Source organism: Tetrao urogallus (genome assembly GCF_951394365.1).
Source record: "Tetrao urogallus genome assembly, chromosome: 11".
In the NCBI taxonomy this organism is placed as follows: domain Eukaryota; kingdom Metazoa; phylum Chordata; class Aves; order Galliformes; family Phasianidae; genus Tetrao; species Tetrao urogallus.
Window position 1 is genome coordinate 18059197 of NC_136824.1, and position 27448 is coordinate 18086644.

Here is a 27448-nt window from a genome sequence, read left to right on the forward strand (position 1 = left end):
CTCAGAGCATCTGGGAGAAGCCTTGAAGTTACTGAACGGAGGCTGAAAGCTTCCCCTTCTAAATAGGCATCTGCTGGGGTATTTGCATTCAGGAAGAAATACACGCATTTTGAAAATGGATGTTAGCAGAGCAGTTGCTTTTTCGTGTGCTTGGTTTGGGTTGGCTTGATGTGGTGCTGGTTGTAAACAGTGCGGGGGGAGGTGGTGGCCAGGAGGCTCCCTGGCTTGTTTGTGGTTTGCCTGCCTTTGTTTCTCCCACCCGGCTGTATTTTGATACCCATGAACCTTGAAGGGCAGCGAGGGAGATCTGCTTGAGCATCTTCTTACATTAAAAAAAAGCAGAAGCTAAGCAAGACCGTCTTTGTCAGCAGGTCCTGCAGGCGTGGGCTGCTCCCAATGTTTGGTGATAAAGGCGTAGTCATCTTGTTGGGAGCTGTAGAGCAGAGCTGCGCTGCTCCCTGGGCTGCGTTTTGGTGGTGTTTGCCCAGGAGCAGCCTGGTGCTGCTTCACAACAGGGATCCGGGAGTGCTTTGGGGTCCTTTGGCTCAGAAAATCAAAGGGAAACCACCGGCAGGGCTCAGGGGGCACTGGCAGCTCTGTAACTGTGGGCAGGAGCTGCTCTGTGCCTCGCTGTGTTTCAGGCTGCAGCGATCTCCCCTTCGCTCTTCTCTCGCTCTCCTTGGGAAAAGCAGTGGCTAAAAATAGTGTTTAAGACATCAGAAGCGTTGAGAACGTGGTTGAGTCGTGAAATAAAGGAATTTAGGGATGAGTGGTATGCAATGGGCTTGCACGTTTCTTAATAGAAATATGGTCAAGATTATCACCCCGGTTATCTCCTTTTAAGGTAGTGTTTTCAGAAGAAGCAAACCCTACAGTTAAACCCAGTATTTCAAAAGTAATAGCTTAGCACGGGAGGATTCTGACAGTGAACGGGCTCCCAGGATGGGGATGAGGCACTTTCAGATGCTGTCTTTGGGGTATACGAAAGTGAGGTTATAGCAAATGTGTTCAGCTTGAAAATACAATTAAACAGTCTGAAAATTGAATGCAAGTTGGAGCCTGAGGCTGTTAAACATGAAGCTGATTGTTTCACGGTCTCCTGCACAGGAAAGAGTATTGGCTTTGCACTCTATTTATCCTCTTCCCGGGGAAAAGATGAAAGCATTTTATATTCATACGGACAAATATTTGTCTATCTTTCAGATTCTGCCAATCTCCCAAGGTCGGGGCTTGAACCCATCCTGATAAAGCCAAAGCCACCCCCCTCTTTTCCCAGCCATGCAAACTGCGGGATGAAGCTGGAAGCTGTGGTCGAGCAGCTGCAAAAGCAGCAGCAGAAGCAGCAGGCTCCTCTGCAGATGGATTCCAGGGAGAGACAGCAGAGGCAGATGAGAGAAGCCCAGCTGCTCTACACGCAGCAGCTGGCCGTGCAGCAGGCCGTGCTGGCGGCCACATCTGGCAGGGCAGCAGGCGGCTCTGCTGTCGGTCCCTTGGCCAGAGGCCCACCTGCAGCTGGGGCCACGCGGGCTTTCGATCAGAGCAGCATGAATTCGGAGCCGGAAGAGGAAGAAGAGGACGAGGAAGAGGTGGAAGATGAGGAGGAGGAGGAAGCGGGGTTGGAAGGAGGAGATCTTGAGGATGGTGCTGATGTGACTGGAAAAGAATCCTGCTCTGCTCTGAAATATTTTCACGCTCCCAAAGTTGCCCACCACAACCAAAGAGTGGCCTCTACCTCGAATCCTCTTCCGGCCTCTGGGCACCAGAGGGGACAGCAGGGCAAAGAAGAACAGGGTAAGGACACTACTAAGCAGCCATATGCCGGCTCCCCGTCTGCACGCCAGAACTGGAGATTGGATGAGCAGCTCAAACAGGTCGGTGCCAACTTTCTTTCCTTCTGAATAAGGGTGGCTGTCTGCAGACTGAGCATTTCTGTAGCCCGGTGGCCCGTTGCAAGCGCTGGCTATTTGGAAATAGCCTTAGAAAAGAGGCAAGAACTGGGCATGTGTGGACTTCTGTGGTGTTCTCTTCCAGGTTTGCTCTCATAAAGAGAGATCTCAAGCGCTCAGCTGGCTTTACAGACACAGATTTCTAGCTAACAATAGATCAGCCTGAATCTGTTAGAACCTGTGTGGACAGGTGGAGGGAGGATTGTGATTTTTTTTCCCTCTCATTTATCTTCTATCTCACTGCTGCTGTGCCATTCAGAATGGGGCTGGTGCTCTGTTTATTCTGGTGCAGATATTTGCCTGATGATCTCTCAATCTATTTCACCTACGCTTTGTTTCACCCCTTTGTGTAAGACCTGGCTGCGGTGACTTCAGCTGGGTTTCTGGCTAGTGTTGTGTTATGGGTAGCAAGAAAGAGATCAATAATTCTTTTCTTTGTTAGAAAAAAGGTATGTCAGTTAATACAGTGTTTGTGTGGTGTGTTTTTAACTTGCTCTGACTTCCAGAGACATTTGCAGCCTGTATTTGAAATTGAACCACAGGAAAAAAATGGGATTTAACCCTCCTTCCTAGATACATGAGCCTGAGTGTGCACACAACTGAGTTTTGCTTCAAATCTGAGCTAAGAAACCTTGTATGGACAAAAAGGGATCTGTTTTTCTTCCGTTCCCCTCTTGCAAATGCGGTGAAATATAGAGGCTGGAGCTGCTCACTGGTGGCTGTAAACGTTTGGATCACACACACGAGATTTGTTTTACTCTGCCACGGGCAGGGCTTTGAGGAGAGGCTGCTAAAGCCCTCCCCAAGCCTTGGTGCTTCTCCCACTCTGCTTGCTGCAGCCTGGAGGTTCCTGCCTAGCTGCTCCAAACAACCTGGGTTTGGTTGCTGGTTCCAACATGGATGTGTGTGGCAGGTGAGGGGCACTGGGGCCTGCAAAGCATGCTGGCTGAGCCATCCTGGTGCACAGGGTGCAGCGGGCACCCAGCTGCTGCCACATTTTCTTGAAGAGCTGCTCTGAAATAGGAGTTTGTAGGGAAATGAGGGCGGCGCGGCGCTCAGTTGCTGCAGAAACTGCCTCAGAATCTGCAGGATCATAATGGCTGACAAAAGCTTCCCCTTTCTGGGCTCTGGGCGGAGAAGGGTGGGCAGGACTCTGGTTTTAGGGGATCAGGCTGAAAGATAAACTTGGGATTGGTTTGTGGCTGTTTTTACTGCTGGCGTGATGGGTGCCGACAAGGTCGTCGTTGTGCTTTGTCACACTGCTCGCCCGTCTTGCGAGGGTCCTGAGAATTGTAGCGGATGGGCTTGGCTCCTGGCTTGCCTGCCCTGCTCAGGAAGACAAATGACTCTATGCATGCTAGATCTGCCCTTAGCAGATGTGGAACAGCAAAACAATATTGTCCAAGCTGCCCTTATACAACTGGTGCACTGTGAGCTGATAGCGATGCTTTGGCCCAGTTCTGTAGCATTTAAGCAACGGTGTTTTCGTAGTGGATTGCAGCTTGCACGGCTCTGATTTCAGGCCAGTTTATGTGAAAGCCAGCGTGCACAAAGGAAGCAAAACTTAAAATAACAGCACATCCTTCTGCTGGGGTCAGCAAGGCAAGTGCTCTCGGACCTGACTGATGTTACTGAGGGCTGCGTTGAGGCTGGCAGCATTAATGATGCTGCTGAAGTATATTCACCTTGAGTAGGGTAAATATTGCAGATCAACTTGTTTGCATTCACCAGCGGAGCCTGCATACCAGGGAGTAAAAATTTAACTGCAGTATATGGGATCAGAGAGGGGGAGGGATGAGCGGGTAGGGGGGCTGCCGTGGCTGCAGGGGGGGGACAAAATGTGAACCCATCTGCAGATAGTCCATTAATTCTGCCTTGCTTTGGTGTTTTTTTGTTGCTTTTTTTTTGTACTTGAGATGTGTACATTAAAGACAGCGGGCTTTTTCTTTAGTCGTTGACTAAAATGGTTGACATGGGCAGAAAAAACAAAGCACAGGAGTGCCTGTGCTCCTCACTTCGTTTTCCAAACGATTCCTGAATTGTTTTGTCAAGCTTGTGCTGAGGCTGAAGGCTAATGGCCGGTCAGTGTGTGCTGCTCCCAGCTGGACCTGCCCTGTTTGTGGTATGCTTAATGGCTGTTGCTTGCAGAGAAGTGAAAGTTGCTTCTGCTGCTGCTTCTAAGTGTGAATCGTTCTCCTAAAAGTCTCCATGTGTTGGAGAAGAGTGCATCTTGAAAGCATCAGGCTGAGACTGCCTGGAAGGTGTGAAAACAGCAAAGAAGCGGAAAGCAGCAGAGGGCTGAAGTCAGGCTCTATTCACTGTGGGACAGCCAAGTAAATAATTGTACAACAAGGCAGCAGACAAAAGAGCTGGCTCAGCTTATGACACAGGGGCGGTGGGAATCCCATCAGCACAAAACAGCGAGGGAGTGGAGCTGCTTGTCGGGGAGTTGCAGCCCGGAAAGGCGAGCAGGGGGTGTGCTCAGCTCCCTCCTCATCCAGCTCCAAGCCTGCACAGATCCACCTCCAGCCCTCCTCCAAAGGACGTTGTCTGTCCACGAAGAAGAATGAGCTTTTAATTCCGCGGGTGCAAATGGTGGTTGTAGCAGATGGTGGGGTGGGGGTCCTCATCCTGCAGGCTCTCGCATTGCTTGACGGTGGCTCTGGTTACCCTGGAGGCAGGACCAGCACCTCTGCCTCTATGCTGCTTGCTCCAACTCCTTTCTACCTGGGGCTGGCGTGCGGCACTCGCACGGGTAATTTTGCAAGGCTGCTATTACAGCATGCACATCAGTACCCGCATTCCTTTGTGGAATGTAAAAACAAGGCCAAGGTTTTCAGGCATCAGCTGATATTTCATGCCTTCCTAAGGTGCAGCCAGGTAAGTAGCTGCAGAGCCAGGCGCTGGCTTTCTGAGCAGCACGTTTCTTGTCGGGTTGGCTGGCGTTCGGGTTTCAGAACTCACCGGTCACTCCTGAAAATCCTGACCTAAACTTTTACAGAGGTCAGGGTGTTTATTAAGATAAGTCAGCTTAAAATAATTACTTGGCTTTTGCTCCAGGCTCTAGGAATGAGCGAGTGGCTGAGATTCCATAGCCTTAGCTATGCGCCTCAAGTGTTGTGCGGATCGAGGTCTTGCTCAGGAGATACTCATTAATCCAGAGGGGGTGAAGGTGCAGGAAGAGAAAAGTTGAATCTCAGACAGTGCCCATCTTGCCTCTTTGATCTGGGATATCCAGGGCTGGATTTTTCATTGATGTGGGTCGCTCTGCTTTGCTATGGTGGAGCAGATGGAGTCCGCTTCAGTAACACACAACGTGAAACGTTTGGTTTCTCGGCTGTTAAAAGCCAAATGTGTTCTTCCAGAAGATGGGTTTTGAAATTGTGGATTGCTGTTTCTCCTGCCGTGTGTTTTATAGGTTGGTTCTGCTGGAGTCTTCATCCCTGTGATAGTGGCTGCTGTTGTAGCTCACGGCGCGGCGTTGTTGCTGGAGCGCAGCGAGGCTGTGGTTAAAGGAGGTGTATCTGTCACACCAAATAGCGTAAGGGAGGGCAGAACCAAGGAGCCATTTGTGGTAACGACTGCAGGAGCCAGGTTTTCAGCCAGTGACTGAAGATTTAAGTGACTTCCAGTGCTGTCACACAAAATGAGAGGTTCCTGTAGGCTCCTGTACTCAGAATGAAAACGGAGCCATGGGCATAAATCAAGGAGGGAATGCATTTTCTATAGCCAGCCTTGAAAAGGACTCTCACGTGTCTGTTTGAAGTGCTGTAGAGAAACAGCTGCTGGGCTCGTCCTGAGCCCGGGCTGAAGGTGCTGAGATGTGGGGCTTTGGGGCTGGTTTTGTGGAGAGGTGGGCTGTGTTTGGGGATGTTTTCTTTCTGCGTGGAAATCCAGGAGTCAGTTGCTGATCGTGCCAACTCAAGGGGAGAGACTTGAAAGAGGTGCAGAGTCTTGCTTAAATTGACAGGTAAGTGGGAAGGGGCACCTCATGCCCTCTCCATTCTTGGCAGCAGCAATGAACAGCCTGCATGAGGCATCAGGGCATTGCCCCAAATCTTCATCACACAGGACGGTTCCGAGGCATTCATCAGGGCTGCAGTGCACGGCAGCAGCTGTGCTGTATCTAGCAGCAGAGTAAGGAGCTCATTTCTATCCTATTTGGCTCATTTTAGGATCCATTCAGGCACTAAATTTATCTTTAGGAATAGCTGCAGCTTGTCTCTTTCAGTGCCAATTTATAGATATCCTAGCTAGCACTGGAGCCAGTAGGTGGGATGAGTTCCAATGTGTTGTACTCCTGTTTTCTCACTTCAGGGCAAACCCGAGAATCTCGTGGCAGTGAGAATTTCTCTTCCCTTGGCCACGTAACACTGAGCAGCTCTTCTTGCCACTTAGGTTTTAGTTAATTCCTCCCAGTGCTTGTGAATAGGAATGGTTCACAAAGAGCCCGACTTTTCCTTTCGGATGAGGAAGTGAATTCCTGTTTGGCAAGGAATTGTGTGGTGCTATCAGCGCTGGGTTTTGGGAGCACAAAAGGAACTTTATAAAAAGGGCTGATTTGTTCACTCCATTCTTTCTTTGTCTTTCCCTGCTTTCCCATCCTCCCTGCCATTCCTGGAATCACTAACATGTTTTCCAAAGCGATCTCTTGAAGCTGTAGATACTGAATTGAGCTCTGTTATTAGCAGTGGGGAGGGCTTGTTCCAATTGCAGCCAGGCTTTACCAGGCAGCCCATGTCCGCAGTAATTACGCCCTGGTTCTCCATGCTTGAGAACTTGCAGCTCAGGGCAGTAGTCCTGATCTTATCAGTGTTTTGTAGTACAACAGTTTTCTTTATAACGGCATCTGTTTCACTTCCTAAGGCTTAACTCTGCCCACAAAAGGAATTTCAGTGGATTCCCTGATAATCCTGAAATTGCTGCCCCTGTACCTTCTCATTGACTCCAGTGCTTCCAGTTAACCCAGGAGGAAGGGAGGGGGGCTTTCTTTTGCCCCACTACATTTGGCCTAGCCCCTAAGTGGGTATTTCAGCAGGTCTCTGGCCTGAAAGCAGCGTTGGGACTGCAGGTCTGCAGCAAGGGAGGTGCAGAATGACTTTCTATTGCATTCCGGGAGGTTTTTTCTTCTTTCCAGCAGGTTCTCTCTGGTTTAATTAACCTCGGTAGGCTAGCTGAGCTGTTCTACAAGCCCTGATATTCCATTTTTATCGAGCGTGGTGTTTGGTGGTCCGTTTGAGAAGCAGCTGCCCTGCAGACGGGAGCTCAGGCTGCTGGCTTTCAAGGATTTTGTCCTGGAAAGAATGCAGTGGGCAAAGCAGGAGAGCGTTTGTTGCTCTCATTTCATCCACTCTCGCTTTGGAGGAAGGGGTTAACCCTGCCTTTTGAATGTGGGATTGGAAAGCAAAATTGCTCCGGACATCTGAGCTTCCCTCTAATAAGATATTCCAGGTGGTTGGGGAGTAATCCTAAAATAGCTGCAGATATAATTGCTTCTGAAGGGAGGGCTGCAGCTTGTCTGGGAGCGCTGTGTGGCCCCAAGCTGGCTCTGGGTACAGGGTGCTCAGTGAGGACAGCAAGCTCAGGGCACCAGGGCTGCTCCTGCAAGCTCAGGGCACCAGGGCTGCTCCTGCCACCCTTTCCTGCAAGAAACTCGGGATCAATCCTGCGTGCCGTGGCACAGCTGCGATGGAAGCGGCTGTTTGTCAAACATCAGCAAATTCCCTCGACGCGAAGCGGCGCAGGGAGAGGCAGGGCTGTCCCCAGAGAACGACCTGCCTCTCGGAGCGGTGTTTTTTCCTTCCTGCTACCATTGCTTGACTCATACAAAGGTCTTTTAATGACTTGTGAGGATATATTGATTTCTCGTGTTCCTGCTGCTCCTGCAGAGGAGGGCTGCTCACCGAAGGGCAACTTTGTTTTCCTAGGCAGAACGGAGCATGATACTAAAGCTTCCTCTGGGCTCTGTTGCTGCTGTGCAAAATGTGTTTGATGCTGCATCCCTTCCCGTGGCTCTGGAGGGACTGACACGCGTGGTTGTGCTCGAGTCTCTGTCCCAACCCCTGCTGATATTTGGGATCTTTGACTGTAACCTTGGCGCAGACCCACAGCTTTCGGCGTGCAGAGTCCTCGAGATGCAAGCTGAGGCTTGGGAAAGTGTCTGTCGGTGCTTAGGCCGCTTTCTGAATAAATAGGGCTTTATTCCCTGGCTGCTGAGCTGACATTTTGTGCTGGCCCAATGCTTGGCTGCTCTGCCACCTCCTGCTGAAACCTGTCCTCACGTCCCCAGCCACCGCGTGGGGGCCTTGGCAGCCAGGAGCCATGCGTGGAGAGGAGCAGAAGCATTTCTGGCCTGTAACAAAAGCAGCACAACACCAGGGAAAGTGTTTTTTTAACCCGTTTAACCCAATGACAGCAGGGCTTCGCAGTGCTTCAGGTGGAGGAATTGGAGATATTTGTCCAAGGCTGCTGGAGAGGATGGGTGGGAAGGGAGCCGAGTTGTTTCCACGCTGATTGATACCAGGCTGGGTGAGAAGCACCCTCCTTATCTCTCCTGATGGCTTAAACGTGGGGCAGCAACCTGCCTTCAAGCTGTCACAAGAGGAAGTGCTAATGCTGTCCTCCGTGTCTCACCTCGCTTCACTCCGTGTCATGCCAGGTGACATCCATCTCAAGCAATTTTCTGGGCATATGGCAGAACATGCATGGCTTTGGCTGGCTTTAAGCTCCTTTCACTAGTTAGCTTGTGCTGAGCATTAGTCTGTGCTCTCAAGCCCCTCACGGTGTGGGTGCAGAAGGTAGGGGGCATTTTGTGTATCAGCACATCACCTCGTGGCTCATTCTAATTACCTGTTCTCCAAAGCAAGCAAGCAAAATAGCTCCTCAAGTCTTGTCCTGCAGACAGTTCTGAAATCCTGCCAATCTCAAACCCGCTGGTGGCAGGGAATTGTCTCCTTTAAGCTCCTTTCCCTTCTCTGTCCCCATCCTAAATGTAGTGGAATAAGCTCTCAGCATGAGCTGAGGGCCCAGTGCAAACAAGAGTTTGGCTTCTAGGAGCACCCCATTTAGGGTTTAACACTACAGATGTGTTTGCCCTCTGAACGTGTGCCCACGCCTGAGAAGAAAGCATCAGCCATCTAAAACCATTTTGTCTTAGACTCCGTGAAGCTGGGGATGCGCAGTGACTGCTGCCTGCTGAAGAAGCTGGCTCGTCTCTTCTTCTGTTACCGTGGGTTTGTTGGTCTGTGTTGAGGCAGTGGGGTTTCAGGAGCAGCTGGGTATCACCATAATTAGCAAAAAACCTGATGGTTTTAATCTCTGCTAGCAAGGGGCACCCAGATGAATCCTCCCAGGAACAAAACCGGTCCTCAGATCTCTTCCTAGAGAGGGCTGGGAATTGATCTGCTGTAATAAACAGCTGACATAACAGAAGTGGCAATAATCCCCCATTAAATATCTTTCAGTTGATGGGACTCGCTGGATAATTGACTTTCCAGCAGGAATTACTGGCTCAAACTAAATCAGCAGGCATTAGGGCAGCTCACTGCAGTGTTTTTTGAAGGGGGAGATGTGGCTTTGCCTGGCCTTGACAAGAGCTATTCATCTTTCTAATTCGATGGACGTGTCACAGCCAGATGACTCCCAGCATTTCAGATATTGGGCCTCCCGTGCCATTTACCTGCATTTTTGTGCTGGAACCTCTGGCTTGTTCCACTTCAGGATGTGTGCGTGTATCAGGACAGAGGACAGGCTAAGCCACTCTGCTGGATGGAATTGGCCATGCTCTTCCCTGGAGGGGCTTTGGTGCACATGCTATATGAAGTTTATTGTTTAAAGCTGCTTGTCCAGCTTTCAGGGTCATTCTTACGTTCTCAGTCCTGCCGTATCGCCTGAGCCTTCCTCTGCTGGTCTGCTGCCCTGGCTGTGCTTTCAGGGTGATGATGAATTACCAGGCAGAACAAGCCTAACTAGAGTAATCCTTGTAATGCCTAAGAAGAATGAAGCTTCACCCAGCAAAGCTGGATCGCCGTTTCTGTGTGAAAAGTCCAAATTCAGTGGCTTCCAGAAGTAAGGGTGTGGGATGGGAAGAAGCCTTCCCACTGTTTTATTTCCCTGCTTCTCTTTGGCATGCTCAGCTTTTTGCTTTGTAGGCAAGCAAGTGGAGGCCAGAAGGGCATCTCTGAGCATGACAGGGGGCAGTTCTGTGACACCTGGCTGATAGAAAGGCAGGAGAGCCCTGTGTGAGCATGGATAGCTGGCTAACACACTGCTGGTCTTTCACCAGAGGCTTTTAGGGCGTGCACTGGGTAAAAAGATGGATGTGGAGAGCCAAAGCAGTGCCTCTGTTTGGAGTTTGTTCAGCCCCTCCGTGGCAAAGCACCTGCCACTTTCCATGTCTCAGCCTTTACCTGCCTTCATGTAGGCTCATGCCCATAAATGCACATTTGAAGGCTCTCTGGTTGTCCACAGTGCCTTTCCCGAGCTGCCCTTTCAGCCTTTCGTTCCTTTCTCCCCCCAGAACGGCAATGTGACCTGGAGTGATGAAGGTGATGGATGTCGAGGAAGAGAAATTTCACGAGACTTTGCCAAGGTCAGTCTGATGGTGGGCATCTGGGGGAGGGACGGGGGGAATTCCTTCCCTGACCTGTGGCTACCGAGCCCTCCCTGTTGCTCAGAAAGCCTGCAGAGCTGGGCTGGTTTGCCTCTGGTCACTGGAATGTAGTTTGAGTTCAGCCTTTATAACTGCACTCCTAAAACTTCCAGTCTCAGTCAATGCTTTCTCTGGCTGGGGGAAGAGTGTTTTGTTTCTTGAGCCTGATTAGCACTGTGGTAATAGATCTGAATGTGGCAGCAATGTGTCACATCAGCTCGAGGAATTCATTTTGAACTGAGCTGGCTTTCTGAAAGGGTGCAGCTAATTGCTCTGCAAATACAGCAGTGTGTTTTCTTCCCAGAGCTCAGCGTGTGAGAAAGCACAGTGCTTCTCAGGAAATGAACCCACGAAGCCCCTTTTTTGGGCTAGATGAGTACTGAGTAGCTAGCAGCACTTACAGAGAAACTGAAATACATTTTTCCCCAGTGAATCTTTGCTCTTCTGTTGATCTGCTCCACAAAAGTAGCTACAACCAGCAAAAAAAAAAGTGCATGAAGTTATGCAAAATCTTCCATGCAAGCAAGAAGGAATTAAATGGTGTTTTTGTCTACGGCGTTGTCCTCTGTCTTGTGTGATATCCTCTCAGCAACACTGACCACAGCTTGTCATCCTGTGGCCTCAGAGGCCACGTGAGAGAACAGTAGGTTTTCTGTGCAGGAGATGATGCTTGTAGCTGCCCCTTCTGAAAAAGCAGCAGGTAATGCCAGCCTGCAGTGCCTCTCACGTGGAATAAGCTTCCTGAGGAGCTGAGGGAAGTGTTTGAGTTTCAAAGCCTTGGGTAAAATTATTTCTGCAGCAAAGTGGTGCCAGGCTGATTCTTCATACTGAGGCTTTCTGGCTTATTTCAGAGGAGCTTTTCCTGCCAGGAAAGTTCCAGGAAAGCTTTCTCCTTCCTTGCCTGTGGTTGCCCCACAACAAACACCAGATGACCCGTTGGATGTTGTTGCTTTATCTGTCTCCTTGTGGATTGTGCCTCCATCTTTATTTCCCCCCAACAGCTTTATGAACTGGACAGTGACCCTGAACGGAAAGAGTTCCTGGATGACCTCTTCATCTTCATGCAGAAGAGGGGTGAGTGAGCTTTGGGGTGAACTCAATACGGTAAAACAGGGATTACTGCTGCAGTTTGGATTCTTGCCTCCTGCATTTGAGAGAGCAAATCCAGCCCTTGAACCCGCAGATCAGATGGAAGGAGGGGGGTAAGCCTTGAGATATTTACTTTGGAAGATGGTGAGCTCAGTAGGAAAGAATTCATCTGCTCTTTGATTTAATTTCACAGATGCTATTTCTCTTCCATCACTGCTACCTAATACCAAAGTGCCCCCAAAAGCCCGATTCGACAAGGGCTGAGTAGCACTGAGAATTCTCTGATCTCCCCTTCAGAATAAGGGGCAGCACAGAATCAGGTGGCACTGTCACACATCTTCTCATGTTCTGCGTCAGTGTGTGGAAGCCGAGTGTGAAGGCGTTCACACCCCATATAGAGTTCACAATCTGAGGCCTGGGAAGAAGAAAAAAGAGAAAGACAAAGCCAGGTTTTCCTTCAGATTCACGACGTGTCAGTTTTCCATGTAGTAAAGCTGCGTAACTGAGTGCAGGAGCAAACTGTTCAAAGAAGTTCTCACATTCCTTCTGATGGTGTCAGCACCTTGCATCTCTCCTAGTCCCAGGATGGCAGTGCATGTGTGAAACAGCTCAGCTGAGCTGTCTTAAGTCTTCCTACCCTCTAGATAACGAAGTTTGGTTCCCTCATTACAAAGTATTCTTAATGGAAACACATAGAAGTATGCTGCTGTATAAAACAAAGAGCCCATGGGGAAACACTCATCACCTGTGTCTGAATTTCTGGTAAATCCTTTACAGCGCTGTTTCCTTTACCTTTCCATATGTGCCAAGCCAGCCAAACTCATCCAACCAGGATTTCTCCTGACACAAATTGTGACAGGGTCCGTTTTCCTGTCTCCAAAATGTTTCTGAGTTTGGGAGGTAAGTGTGAAGAGCGGGCAAAATGATTGTCTGATCACTGGCCTGGAGTCTTATTTCCAATTGGCCTTCTGAAGCCTGCATCTTTGGTTGCATCCCCTTCTATGGGTGGCTGGAGCAGAAGGGCTGTCCCAAGGGGAAATCCAGGCAAGTGCTCTTCATACCCACGTCCTCCTCTCCTGGCACAGCTGGAGCTGACAGCTGACCTTTCTGAATTTCCTTGTTTGAAGAGCTCACGGAGGTTTTGTTTCTGAGTCATTCGAAGTTTGGAGTTGAGTTTTGGGGATGTTTTTGGCTTTCATGGGCACAGCCATTACCAGGCTTAATTAGCTTGCAAATGTGAACCTGAGCTCACGTGTTAATGTAAAGGCTGGGATGGCTGACACACAAGACAATCTGAAGGGTATGACTGGCAGCAATAGAAACCACCAGATGCCCAGAGAGAAATCTGCTTAATACTTTAGTATCTCCTTCCTATTACCTTTCAATTATTTATAATTGACACCTTCCCACTGCAGGGGCTGAGCCTGTCACCAGCTGGCTGCTGGAGGAGTTGAGCTTTTAATCATCTGGGCATTTCCTAGTGTATTTGTTTTCTGGAAGCTCCCTTGTTTTCTCTCTTGTGAAGAGAGCTGGAAATGAAACATAAGAGCCCCACCACCCGTGGGGGAGAGGCAGAGGGAGCTGCCAGCTTTCTGCCAGGGGATGTGGAAATATTGCAGGGAGTGAGCCTGTATTCTGCTGCACTCAGAAATCCGGAGGCTTCTGCAGCAAAGTTACCCCAAGGTGCTGTTCAGACTTTAATTTCTCTTCCCCTCCCTTTACGTGCCAAGCAAGCAACCTAAAACAAACCAGGCTGAACAGCTGCCTTGTTCTGAGAGTCCTCCAAAGTGGGTAATGCTGAGGCCTCATTGCACCCGAGAGAAAAGTGCTGTGTTTCTTAGCTCCTATGTGTGAAGAGCTGCTTTATTTGCACCTTGTGTCTGAAAGCAGCTCTGCTAATAAACACTGCTGGTGTAAAGATAGGGATTCTGTCATCCTCCAGAGGAGTGCCCCTTGTTTGGGGCTGATGGAAAAGGCCCCAAGGATTGCTAGCTGGTGCTGAACTGGAAGATAAATGGTAGATTTCAGGAGCTCCCGAGTAGCTGGAGGGATGAAAAGGTTTGGTTGTTGGTGCTGCTCTTTGGAATGTACCTAGAAAAAGTGAAGCCATGAAACAGGCTTAATGCAGATCAAATGTGCAGGTCTCATCTGCCTCTGAGCACAGCAGGTTGTCGCTGAATGACCACAGCTGCAAGTGATAAAATGGCCCTTTGGCAGCAATAATGATGGAAGAGGGAGATGAGAGGGGAGCTGTAACTCATCCTTTGTTGCTGTTGTGTGCCTTGTGTGTGCTGAGGTGCATGGGCCTCACCCTGCGTGGGACTGAAGGGGCAGAGGGGGTGAGGAGGTGCAGCTTTGTGGGATGAGGGGCTGCATCAGTGCCTCCACGTGCCTCTTCTGCAGCCTCGCACTGAAGGCCAACTGTCCTCAGGAGTGGATAAGCAACTTCAGCAGTGGCTTCCCTCCCCCGTGGCTGCTCGCTTTACGACGTTTCTGTGTTGTAAATGAATCTGGAATGAATTGGTAAAGAGGGTTTTCAAGTTCTGACTCTGGAACGTGAGTACACAGGACCCCTCACAGTAATTCAGGGTAATCTTGTGTTCCCCAGCCTTCTCTGCTTAAAGTTGCTGGAAATAATGTGGCTTTCCAGGCTGGATGTGGCTCTGGGCAGCCTGGTCTGCTGGTTGGCAGCCCTGCACACAGCTGGGGGTTGGAACTACATGAGCATTGTGCTCCTTTTCAACCCAGGCCATTCTGTGATTCTACGATACTGAAATGCAGTGTGATATGAAACACGTTGTGAATCTGTGTTTCCAGTGCAAAATCAGCTTTTCTCACTTTGGGTGTGGGTGTCCTGGCACATAAAGTATATTTTTCCATTTCAGAGCCCTCAAAAAGAACAGCTGGGCTTTGTGCAGTAGGGGGTTGGGTAACATGTGCTCCAAACAGCCAGGTGGGCTGATGTGCTCAGGTCTGGCTGGAGTGAAAGGTGGAAAAGCAGTTTGAAGGCTTTTCTTACCCAGTGAACGTGCCCCAGAGCTAATTTTTGGCTCTTCTCTGTCTCTGTGATAAAAGGTAAGATGAGGAGCAGAAAAACATAGATGTCAACCCTGTGATATGTAGCAGGCTGCACTCTGTCCCCAGCTATTGAAGGGCTGCCAGTGGCAGGAGTCCTGCAGCAGTCATGTATAGCTGAGCTGATCAGGAGGCAAGCAGAGCAGTGGGGCTTCATCCCCAGGACCATCGATGAGTGCTGCTCATGCAAGAAACTCCAGTCGAGGAAAGGTCTGGGGAAGGGACATGGCAGCTGCCCCGGTGTGCTAGGGAAGGCTGCCTTCCAAGGGAAGCTGTTTTGTTCATTTTTAAGCAGTGCCTTTGTGAGGAGCTCGTAAAACGTCTCCGATTGTACAGCTTGACCAATTTTGTTCAAGGTTCCTGCATGACCTTGGTTTTCCCGGATGGCTTGGCCATTCTGTTGGGTGTTTTTTTTTATGTGGATGTACATAGAAGGGGCTTTGTAAGTCCGACCGTGTGGTTTTAATGTTTTCCTGCTGTTGTATGCTGTCTGCACATTTGAGATGTGGAAATACAACAAATCCAGCCTATTGACAAAAGCATTTACTGATGGATTCTTTTATCTCTAGGCCAAGTGGAGTTTATGAAATGTTTGCCCAGGGAATACTCTTTGCTCCACTGGTTCAATTCTGCAGGCTGCTGCTTTTCATCCTCATTTTTTGAATCCGAATTAAGCAATGTAGTTCTGTAAATGAGACCTCAATAGACATCCATCCTCGGCGTCCTTTGTTCATGCTACCTGCTTAATGCTGAGCCACTGCAAACGCTTCCCTAAATAGCAGCTGATGCTCTGCAGTGGAAAATTCTCACTCGATGCACTGCACCAAACCCAGTGCAGCATCTTCTGCCTGAGCCATTCTTCTGCACTGCTCTCTTCTGAATCAACCAGGCAAGATTCTTCTTCGACTTGTGCAGGGCTAAATCTGTGCTGTACATCATTTAAAGGAACTTTTCTTCCTTGAGTTTTAGAGGGAACTGGTGTAAATTCTTCTGCAGCAGGTGGAAGACCTTTGCAAGGAACGCCTTGCTCACCAGCCTTAGGTGCCAGGTGACTAAAATCCTCCATAGAATCACCAAGGTTGGAAAAGGCTGCAAGATCGTGCAGTCCAACCATCCACCTACCACCAGTATTTCCTCACTGAACCTCAGTACAGCATCTAAATGTTTCTTGAGCACCTCCAGAGATGGTGATTCCAGCACCTGCCTTGGCAGCCCATTCTAGTGCCTGCCCACTCTTTTGGAGGATTGTTTCCTAATCCCAACCTGAGGGATCCGTGTCCTTCATGTTGGATCACGCAGAGGATCCTTGCATGGCTGTAACTGGGCTGTGAGCTCTTGACCCGTGACATATATGAGCTGTTTTGGGGGAGTTGACCTGAGCAAAATTTGGGATAACTTTAGGACTTGTAAAAAAAGCTGCTTCTCATAAGAAGCAAATTCTCTTCTGTGTTTTGTGTGCTAAGACATCCATCCTATTTGAAGTGACAGGCTGCTGTTGGTTGGCAAGACTCCTTCTGCAGCTTGTTAACCTGGTGCCAGCCTGCTGCAGCAGTGGCCCTTTGGGGATCTCCGAATCCCTGGCTGCACAGAACTGAAGGATAGAGCCAAAGGTGTTTCTCCTTCCCCTGAAGATTGAGATGTCAAACTGTAACACGTTTCTCCAGCATCTCAAAGACTGCATGTTTGTGTCTCAAATCCCAGACTCCCAGAGCTCGTCTATGCACGGGTACTTTATTCTGGGTGTTCCTGGCCTCCCCCTAAATCTGACAGCCTGTTCCTCCGGTGATTGATGAACTTGAGCAGTTGACCAGCAGAGGTGTTTCAGCTCACAAAAGATGACCCTGTGGATACCCAGCTGGATGGAAGGTGGGACTGCTCAGTGTGAAGATGCTTCGGTTTTTGACTCGTTGACCCAGTTCTGTTTTCCCCAGCTGCCCCCATTGTAACTCCTCTCTACCTGGAGAAGTTTGTCTGCTTGGTTCAAAGCCACCACCATGGCTGTGCAACATCTGGGGAAGAAATCTGTGATAGCAGATAGATTGGAGCCAGCTGTGCCAGTAGCAGCCGAGCTCAGCACAGGAGCACAAATCTCTGTGGGATCGCAGTTTTGGGATGGAGAAGTGGGGAAGGTTAATGTGGCCAGAGCCTTGGTGAATAGAACGGGGGCATGGGATGCCAGTTAGGCTGCTTCCAGTTCAGCAGCTGAAATCTGATAAGGGGCTGCTGTCAGCCTCACTTATTGAGGAGGGAAGCAGAAACTGATGGTGTTTCGAGGGGTGCAGATAAGAAGTGGGCCTCCTGTCAAATAGAACATGATTAATTACCCTCTATCCTGGCTCCCGCTTTGATAGCAGTGTCTAATGGTCTGCAGGCTTGCAGATCAGGTGGTGACATTCCCACTGGGAGGTGTGGATGCCCGCTGTGGAAATGCCATGAATAGGGGGGGAGAGATTAGATCGGCGTGGCACGGGCAGGGAGAGCTGGTTTCCCTTCTGTTTGCTCAGGGTTAGCCATCAGGATGAGCTCAAGGCAACAAATACAACTTTGAGGCAAAGGAGCTGGGGTGGCTGAAGAGGCAGCCTTTGTGTGGAACCAGCTTTGGTTCAGAATTTGGCTTATTGTAAGTCACTTTGGGAGGCTGGAAGTTAGAAGCAGCAGCTCTTTCCTTCCCTATGTGGGTTATTGCTTAAACATGCCCCTCTGTGCCAATTCACTTCTTTGCTCCAAAATCCACTTCAGATGTTACTCTGCTGAGTAATGATTTGAGTCTTGCCTCCTTTGTTCTTTACCTAAAAATGGACACGTTTGAAAGTACACTGGATAGGAAGAAAAAAAAAAAAAGGAGGAGGTGATTGAAAAAGTAGTGCTTCAGGCTGGCTGTAATTAACTGCTCTTTGTCTCTGCAGGACAAGTCATGGCTTAGGCTGCTTGATGGTGGGGAACTCCCTGCAGTGGGCATGTTCCTCAGTGGGAGAGAGGGGACTTACCTGCCGTCAGCCTGTTAGCATCATAGGATCACCAAGGTTGGAAAAGAACCTCTGAGACCATCCAGTGCAACCTGTCTTAGGTGACAGTTTCCTTTTAACATCACCTGTCTGTTCTGATGTCGGTATGAATCTGAAGCCTGGCAAACAGGATGCAGCCACCTTGAGCAAGGAGCTTGGGTAGGTGAGGAGTGCTTCAGTGCAGTGTGGAGGTCCTTCTAGATAAAAGGGAAGGCCAGTGCTGGGCTGTAGCTGTCAGCAGAACAGAGCAGGGGAGCAGAGCTCACCCAGCTGACTGCTCAGCACCTCTTCTGCCAAAACATGTCAGAACAGTCGCTTGGAGATGATCCAGGGCTTGCATCTTCTGTCTCTTCCTAAAGAGCTCTTGGAAGGTGGAAATCAGGTTCTCCTTCAGCCTGTCGAGCGTAGGAGACATAGGGGACATTCAAACCTATCCATGTACACCCTGTAGGCTTCTGTTATGTCTGCCTGAAACAGAGGCAGCTTTTGAAAGGGGTGAAACAGCTTGGCAGGAGGGGCTGCTTATTTCCCTTGAAGGACAGAGATGTTTATAGCTACAGTCAGGCTTCCTCCAGGGAAAGTCTTTCACTCCAGAAACCCGAATTGTAGTTACAGCTGTCTTTCCTTTCATCCTATGGGATGATTCCTCCTTTTCCTTCCAGCGTTGTGGTTGGGCATTTTGCCCTCTCCGTAGCCCTTTTGTGTTAGCAGAGCACTTGTCTGGAGGCAGCAGCCTCTTACCCTGGGGCTGTTTCCCACCTCCAGCAGCTCCAAGCCCAGCAGAGCAAGTACACCTGTCTTGGAGCTTCTCTTCTTGAGGTCTCCCATGCGCATCAGCTGCCCGTCAGCCCTTTTCCAGTGGGAGCACTCTGTCCCCTCCCACCCTCCTCCAGCTGATTCCTTCCAGGGCTGCCCCATGCTCCGTGGCTGGGTCGTGCTTAAGGAAGAAAGCTTGTTTGCCAAGAGAACCGTGAGCAGAAGAGCAGGTCGTCATCCCCGGCCTCTTGTGGAGCTGGCTGTGCACCGCGGTGTGTGCAGCGCTGCTGAGAGCCGGCGGGATGGAGGGAAGCTGGAAAGTACAGTAAAATGAGTTTGCCATCAAAAGGCAACAAGTCTTACGCTGTGCCCCCGGCTGCTGACCTTTCCCTTTGGAATTCTCCCCTCTGACCTCCCGATCATTAATCCTGATGCTGCCAGATGACAGTAATCCATCATGGCCCCTGACAAGCCTCGCGGCCGCCTGTGAAAGGATCCGCTCGCCTTCAGCATCCCCTCGTCCCATGATACTTGTTTTTCAGCCTTTCCTGTCGGAGCACCGGGGGTTTCCAATAAAGACTTTATCGCCTCGCTCCTCTTCGGAGGGGGCTGTGGGAGGAGGGGGCTCTGCTGGCAGCTTTCGTGCTCAGATCCTATGAAACGTACCGAGTTGGTGAGGAGCGCCCTGAATTTGTCAAGTCCGAAATGCAAATAGCGCTGTGCTTGCTCGTCCCAGGCTGGGGGGTGATTCTCATCCTGGGGGAAAGCACAGGTGGAAGGTGGCTGTATCTGTGCAGAGCAGGGAAAGGATGGGAGTTCTTTCCCTCTGATTAAACCCCAGGGCGCTTCAACCTGTGGGTCCTGTTGAAACGCAAACCTCAGGAAGGGAGCGTGCTATAGGGCTGGTAACGTGAGGCCTGGGGTGGCCTCTGCTTGCTGGTGGTGAGCAAGCTCTGCAAATACATGTAAGCCTTTATTTCCCACTGGATAATGTTTGTCTGTGTCACAGGAGCGTTTGGATGCATTTACTTGCGTATTTCCAGACGCTAAGGGATGAGGAGGTCCAGGAAAGAGTAAGGCTGTGTTTAGGATCAATATATTATTTTTAAAAGTAAATATTTCATCGTGCTTCTGTGTTAGCAGCTTGCTTGCTGGAGGAGCCTTCCATCTGACCCTTCTCTTTCGCTCCCCATCTGCTCACTGTCCAGGGAGAGAAGGATGAAAGTCCCTTCTGGAGCAGCCAATGCCATTCCCTACATGAGATAGGGTGGCTCTGAGTGGTGTGGGATTGCTGAGGGAATGGTCTCAGCCCAGCAGTGCTGAGCCTTGTGCCCCCAGCTGTTTCTTGCTTGGGCAGAAACACTGCAGTGCTGACGGAGGGAGCCGTGGAGGTGGGCAGAACTATTTGCAGCTCTTTCTGCAGTCCTTCAAAATAAACATTTCCCTGCTCTTGCCTTTGGGGTGGGCTGGGTGTGACCGGTTCCTGCGGCTCAGCTGATGAGTGATAACTTCAGGCTGGTAACATGATCGCTTCCAGCCCTCTACGTGTCTGCAGTGACACTGCTACCAGACTCTTAATCTTTCTTTTGACGCACGGAAGGAGACAAAATGGAGGCAGAGGGGAAGGCAAAGCAAAAGCGAGGATTGCGTTCACCCAGGCTGACGTTTTGTCCGGGCTGGATGGAGGCAGACTGCATCTAAACAACTGGGAAACGTCCTCCCTCCCCCAGGGAGCTGGGATTTGAAATGCAGGAAGAGGATCTGATGCAGTTTATGGATGTCAGCTTCGTGCACAGGGAGGGGATTGTTTAGACAGAAGGCAAATAAAAGAGGATGCAAGAGATGGGAAGCAAGGGAGCTCGCAGGCCAGCCTGGCCGGGTTGCTCTTTATGCTGTCTCGCAGAGTCAGTGCCTTAGTGAAATTGAGGGCTGCTCTTTAAAGCTGAAGAAGTTTCCTTTAATCCCGCATCTCGTTAACCTGTGGGAATCATTGCCGTGAGCTGACGTGTAATAGGCTTCAAAAAGAAGAAGAAAATTGCACTTAGGTGTCTAATGAGGACATCTGCAGAGCTAGCTGAACTCCTTTTCACCAAACCGAATAAAACCCATTTATAAGGGCCATAAACTGCTCTGCTCCGGGGCGTTATCCCACTGCTGGCTGATGAGCAGTGGCAAAAGCCTCCCCTGTGGGTTGGGCATCCCATAATTGTCCATTACGGCACTGCCGCTGGCCGTTGCGGTAGCAGGATGCTGACCTCGGGGTGGGCTGCTCTTTGATCCAGGACGGTGTTTCCTACGCAGAGGAAGAAGGTTGCTACATCAGCATTTCTCCCTCTTCCTCTCCTTGCCGAAATCTCCTCGCTGCGGCCTCTGCAGACCCTCCACGCTTTGTGGCCTTCAGGTGCAGCTGTGAGGGTCGCAGCAGCGGGCTTTCGGTCGATACACGTGAGCACGCTGCTCCATAGCACTGCCTGCATCACTGCCTTGCAACAAGTAGGGCTCCCACAGCTGGGCTGCGTTGGCTGCTGCGGGACACACGTCCCAGAGCTGCTGCAGGGACAGGGAGCAGAACTTGCAGCAAAACGCTGCACGCTTGTGAGGGAGGATGGGGAAACGCGTGCTGGGTGTCACGTACCCTTTCCTATTGCTCTGCCCGGGCACACAGCACGTACTGGGGCTGGGGGAGCAGAATCCCAGTGCATGAGCAGCTCGAGCTGCCTGCAGGCTCAGCCCCTTCCTGAGCACCAGCTCTACAGATTTGATCGGAGATAGCCCTGGGAGCTCGTAACAAACGATTCCTCTGGGCTGCTCCCTCGCCACTAGGGTTGAATGGTCCCTGCTTCCCCTCTTCTATTTTAGAAGCTGCTCTTAGCTGCAGGTTATTATTTGTCTGTTAATTGCTTTTGCCTACAGGAAAGGGTTTTTCATGAGAAGGACGTGCTGTGTAGCTACACTTCTCTGGCTCATTTACTCACCCATAGAGAGGCCTCGAGTCAGGCTACAAATAGAGTTGCCTGAATTTCCTATTGGAAAGAAGATCAATAGCCCCGACCTGCCAGGCTTCTCAGCCTCATTTTCTCTCTCACTCCTTGTTTTCTTCCCTGCAGGAACTCCCATCAACAGGATCCCCATCATGGCGAAGCAGATCCTGGATCTCTACATGCTCTACAAACTGGTGACCGAGAAGGGAGGGCTGGTGGAAATCATCAATAAGAAGATCTGGAGGGAGATCACCAAAGGCCTTAATCTGCCCACCTCCATCACCAGTGCCGCGTTCACACTTCGAACCCAGTAAGTCTGGAGGGTCTGACAGCGGAGAGGTCAGAGCAGGAGCTGGGCAGTGCAGAATGGGGGCTGAGGTTGCTCTGTCTCACTCAGCACAGGGAGCAGGGGGAGGGGACTGCTTGAGAGCTCTTACCTCTTGGTTATTGTTATTCTGAGTTATTAGTTGAGTCCTAAAGAGGGAAGCTGCTTGCTGTTTCTATAGCCTTTGATACACACAGTGTTCCCTGCAAATTTGCCTGCTGGATTGCAGCAAAAGCTGTGAGGTTTGGTGCTGCCCTGTACCGACTTGGACAAAATAACCCTCACGTCATCCCACCTTGCATGTAAGCATTATGATGCGAGCCCTAACTTATCATTTGACATGTTATGTCAGTTGTAAAGGCTTTGGGGATGATTTTTTCTGCCTCTGGATGTTGCAGTACGTAACTACGTGCTTCCGAGGTCAAGTGGAAGCTGTGAGAGCTTCAGGCCCCAACTACGTATTACTTATCACAGCAAGCACTGCAGATGAAGACTCCACATCTGCACAGCACCTTCATCCCAAAGTTTTCCTGCTTGCTGCGTGCTGTGTGCTGTCCTTTTGCTGTCTGATGAGAAACCTGCTTGACCTTCGCTGTGCTCACCTCTCCCCCAGGTATATGAAGTACCTGTATGCCTACGAATGTGAGAAGAAATCCCTCAGTTCTCCTGCGGAGCTTCAGGCCGCGATCGATGGCAACAGGCGGGAAGGCAGAAGGCCCAGCTACAGCTCCTCTTTGTTCAGCTACTCACCCACAGCCTCGGGGCCTCCTTCCCTCCTGTCTCCCCCAAAGATCCGCTTCCCCATCATCAGCGTCGCGCCGGGCAGCGGGACCAGCAATGCTCGCGTGTCTCCAGCAGCAGCTGTAAGAAAAGGTCAGCTGGGGGAGAGGTGCAGCAGCAGAACCGGGCAGCCCGGTCTAGTGGTTGGTGACCCACGGAAGGGGGTTGAAACTGGATCATCCTTGAGGTCCTTTTCAACCCAGGCCTGCGGATGAGTCTTGGTGTATTTGCTTTAGGATCCAAGTAACTCTTTCCTCTCCTAGGTGACGGTGTGCCCTTGACCGTGTCGATGCCAAATCGTATTGCTGTGCCAGTGACCTTGGCTAGCCAGCAGGCCACGGTGGCAGCAAGAACAGCCACCCTGGAGCAGCTGCGGGAGAGGCTGGAGGCTGGGGAGCCACCAGAGAAGAAAGTCTCCCGGATGACAGAGGAGGAGCAGCGGCTCGTCCAGCAGGCTCTGCAGCGCAACCTCTTCAGCATGGCGCGGCAGATCCCCATGAAGATCAAAATCAATGGCAAGGGTAAGACGCGCCTCCGGCTGCGCCTTCAACTGTGAGGAGCTGCCAGCTCAGCTGGTGTCCTCAGCAGCGCTCTGCTGCGCGCTCGAAGCCTGTTTCTTCGTTCCAGCGGGCCAGCTGAAATGGCACCGCTGTGTTCAATGCCTCCTGTGCACTTTGGAGCACGGCGTGCTTCACTCCGGCCCTTGTGAGATGACTGGTTGGGAAGCCGTGCCCTGTGCCAGACGCTCAGCCCATCAAGCTTTCCCCAGCCCTACCCTCATCTCAGCCCCGTGTGCCTTTTAACTGATCCCAGAGGTGACAGCTTTTTCAGTGCAGGTGGCAGCGATGCCCGGCTTTTAGGAATCCCATTGGCAGGTGTGATGAGGAGGCCACAAAGCCCTGCGTATCTGCAGGGGCCCCTGTGCTTTTAGCGAGTCAGGTGATTTCTGCCCACATCTGCTGCAGCTCCTCTCGCAGCCTGCAGGCAAAGAACTCCTGGCAAGGCTGGGTTAGGAGGTCAGATATAAGCAGCATTCATGGCCTGGGAAATGCAGTCCTGAAATGCTTTGTGAAAGGGGAGTCACCCTGTAAAGGTCACGTTGTCGGGATCAATACTGTTACAGAGTGGCTTCAAAAGCTCATTAAACGCTGTGGCTGCCTTACCTGTCCTGGGGGCTGCACTTCAGTGGGCAGCCAAGCCTCAGAAGATTTCAGTTCCAGCAGCTGTTTCATCTGAACCTTTTGATCCATTCAAATTAAAGGTCTGGGGCCCCTATTAATTGTACGGTGAGATGAAGGCGCAAGGCCAGGCACGTTGGGCAGTGCACAGGAGAGGAGGGGAAGTGGTTCTGGAGGCCCTCGCTAGCAATGCTTCGTGGAGACACTTTGCCACAGTTAGATGTGGCCAGGGGTCAAAGCAGGTTCCCCTCTGTGGCAGTAGCAGCTAGCTGCTGAGCGCAGTGGGATTCAGTCTTTGCACTGCAGGTGGTGACAGCTGTGCATCCACCTAAACTTCACGTCTACATTTCTAAAAAGCAAGTAAACAGGAATATAGAGGTTTGATGGAGTAATAGCCGTTCCCTCATCTCACTGTTCTGTTTTTCACTTCACCCCGGGCTTCCTAAATCCAAATGCTAGGAAGAAGCAGAGGCTGAGGGCTGAGCCCTAAGCAGGATTCATTGGTGCCATTGCCACCTTTGTTACGTGACTGTGTGCAGGTCTTTCGTGCCCTCGTTTTCTGTGCTCTGTAAAGTGCTTTGACTGGCACTTTTGGAAAGCACTCTGTGAGCTTATTAGAGCCTGATAGCAACATTTAGGTTAAATGTTAGCAGTGCCCCTCGCATGCCTCCCAGGGACAGTCCCAGCAGACTGGAAATGAGCATAAGGTCTGTTGTGTGCGGTGCCAGAGGCTGGGCAGACTGTCTCCGTGGTCTCCCTCTGTTTTAACAGCACAATGTCCCCAAAACCAACACAGGCTGGGCTGGTAACCATGGCACAGCTGTGCAAACTGTAAGGCTGAATTGGTGAGCGCAGAGAAGCAGTTCCAGGCTCACAGTTCCAGGCTGGTTTAGTTGGAGGCTTCAGAAGCATCCAGGAGAGCGTGATGTTCATCTCTCCTTTAACATCAGAACAAACCAGCCTCCTACTACGCAAGAAAGAGAAAGGGCCCAAGGGCCCTCGGTGCAGAGGGGACAGAAGAAAAACAAAAAGGGATTTCACGTGCCCTTAGGGACAGCCAGGAAGGCTCCGTTTGGATGCTTTGGGAAGCTCCTCTCCCTCCAGTGGCCGCTGGAGCTGCTGCAGCCTGAGCCCTGCACACCGTAAGGAACTGCAGCTCCCTGAGAATCCCCACCCTGGTGAAGGGGCCCTGAACAAGAGCTGGGTACGTGGCTGCAGCCCAGCCACCTTGAGCATATGCACAGACTGCTCTTCCTATGTGGGGATTGTTAATTCAGCCCAAGAGATGGGCAGGCAGCAGAGGGATCCCAGGCTGTGCGCAGTTCCCTCGTTAACAATTTGACAGCTGTGTGAGCATCACATGGGGTTTCCTCATCAGAGAGACAGCAGGAGGAGCTGCGCACCTTCGGTGGGCTCCAGAAACGGGACGTTGCCCTCATTGCTCTCTAACTCTGTGTTCCTTTTCTCAAAAGAAGACAAACCCGACTCGGCGGCGGCGGCGGCGCTGAATTTGTCACCTAACGGCATTGGGAGCATTAACATGTCGGTGGAGATCAACGGCACGATCTATGCTGGTGAGAAGGGGCTGCTCCTTGGGGGGTGGGAGTGCCCAGCAGGGTGTGGGGAGGGTGGCACGCTCCCGGGGATACTCATTCTCCAGCTACTCATTTTCCTGCTGTAATTTCAGCAGGAGATGAGTTTTTCTCACTTTTTGGTAGGCAAAATTAATGCCCTTTCTGTTCAGCATTGGGGTTTCTCCATTCAGAAACCCTCTGGAGTGCTGGTTTTTGGTGATTTTGTGTTTGTGCAGGGGCTGTCGCTGTAATGTCATCCACTTTCTGCTGCGATCTGTCTGCTCTTGAGCAGTCCCCAAGCAGCGTTTTGCTGACAGCTCACAAGTGGCCTTTTGGTGCAGCAGAGAAGTGAGGATGTGGTGAGAAGTTGGGTATTAGGAGGAAGTTTTTGAGCCAGAGGGTGGTGAGGCACTGGCACAGGTTGCCCAAGGAGGCTGTGATGCCCCATCCCTGCAGGCATTCAAGGCCAGGCTGGATGTGGCTCTGGGCAGCCTGGGCTGCTGGTTGGTGACCTGCACACAGCAGGGGGTTGGAAGTAGGTGATCATTGTGGTCCTTTTCAACCCAGGCCATTCGTTCTATGGGTCTATGATTCTGTAAGTCCAACTTGTACATGGGAAGGACTTTGTATTCAGTGCTGGCAGGAAGGACTGTTCTCCTCCTGCTCTTGAGGAGAGTTTTAACTCAGCTTTTATTTCCATGTCATCACTGACGCTCTGATCTGCCTCCAAGCCCACCGCCTCATACCATAAGGACGAAGCCTTTGGGGCTGCATCAGCCACCCTTTGCTGCATCCCCCCCACATCCCCCTAACTCTTCCCTTACCTCTGTGCCTCGCAGGCGTGCTCTTTGCCCAGAAGCCAGTCGTCCATCTCCTCGCAGGCTCGCAGAGCTCCTGCAGCAGCAGCAGCAGCTCGCACTGCTCCCCCAGCCCTACCTCATCGCGGGGAACCCCCAGCGCAGAGCCCTCCACTAGCTGGTCTCTCTGATGGACGGCCGAGCCTGCTGTCTCACACTGGCCTCCGGCAGCTCTTCCTCTCTGCTCGCGGCGGGGAGCGAGCCGGGAAGGAGTCGCACAGATTACCTCATCTCAAGGAACCTGCTTCGTGGTTGGCCGACGGCAAGATGATGATGATGATGATGATGATGATGATGCTGAAACCTTTCCATGCCAGCGAGTTTTTTTCTTCATCGCCTGTTTGTCCGGCCTTTTTCTTTGTTCTCTCCTTTCTTCCTCCCTTTCACTTCTGTTTCCTTCCTCCTCCTCCTCCTCCCAGGGTTTGCTGTGTTCCTCTTGGGGGGTGGCACGCAGAGAGGGGGGGCACACCTGGCGTTCTTCAATCAGGGATCGGCGGGCGGAGAGATGGCTGAGACGTCACCAAGGCAGGTGGGAAGAGCTGGCATCGGGGCAGGGGAACGGGCTTCTCCTCGAGCCGCAGCACGGCTCAGTTTGTTGACAATCGGAACAGCCGGCAGGCTGCCTCGCTCCTCTCCTCCCATGGCTTCTGCCAGGAGAGCCTCCTCGCTTCTCTTCCTCAGGCTCTGTCACGCTCCAGTGCTCGTCTGTCCTCCCCTCAGGCCACGCAGCCCTCGCTCGTGGAGCCCCAGAGGTGCGATGAGCCTCCTTCCCCTCTCTCTGAGGTCTGCCTGGGAAGGACGTTCTCACCGCTGCGCTTGGCCCACAGACAGAAAAATCCCTCTCCATCAGCTGCTTCGTCCTGCTGGCCGCTGCTGGCCCGTTCCCTACTGTTGTTGCCTTTTTCAGGCTTTCAGCCAATTTTTAAACACCCTCAGCCTCATCTGTTTCTCCTTAGGGAATTCATCCTACTGACGTTTCCCCCGAACCTTGCCTTTGTTTGGCTCCGATTCTTTGCTCCCCTGGACACAAGCAGCTTGATCTGGACTTGCTGGAGCGGCTTCTCTTTGGAGGCTGCTCTCCACATCCCCCTTCAAGTTGCACGTGAGCAGAAAGAAAACCAATCTCCATCAGCCAAGATGCTCTCCTGTGGGGAAGCAGAGGAAAGAGAATCAAACCTTTCCTCACCCTCTCCCTTCCAACCCATGTAAAGCAAGCAGAGGTTGCCCACGAG

The 27448-nt window shown here is 51.2% G+C and overlaps 1 protein-coding gene across 1 annotated transcript; it reads left to right on the forward strand.

The window, feature by feature from the left end:
• Positions 1–1292: 1292 nt before the first annotated feature.
• On the forward strand, positions 1293–26347 carry ARID3B (AT-rich interaction domain 3B; the record flags this gene model as incomplete). Its single annotated transcript, XM_079540774.1, has 8 exons — positions 1293–1871; positions 10465–10536; positions 11598–11670; positions 21629–21812; positions 22441–22700; positions 22871–23128; positions 25258–25359; positions 26199–26347. 8 exons carry the CDS (start codon positions 1293–1295, stop codon positions 26345–26347), a joined length of 1677 nt encoding a protein of 558 aa, XP_079396900.1.
• Between the last annotated feature and the right edge of the window lie 1101 nt (positions 26348–27448).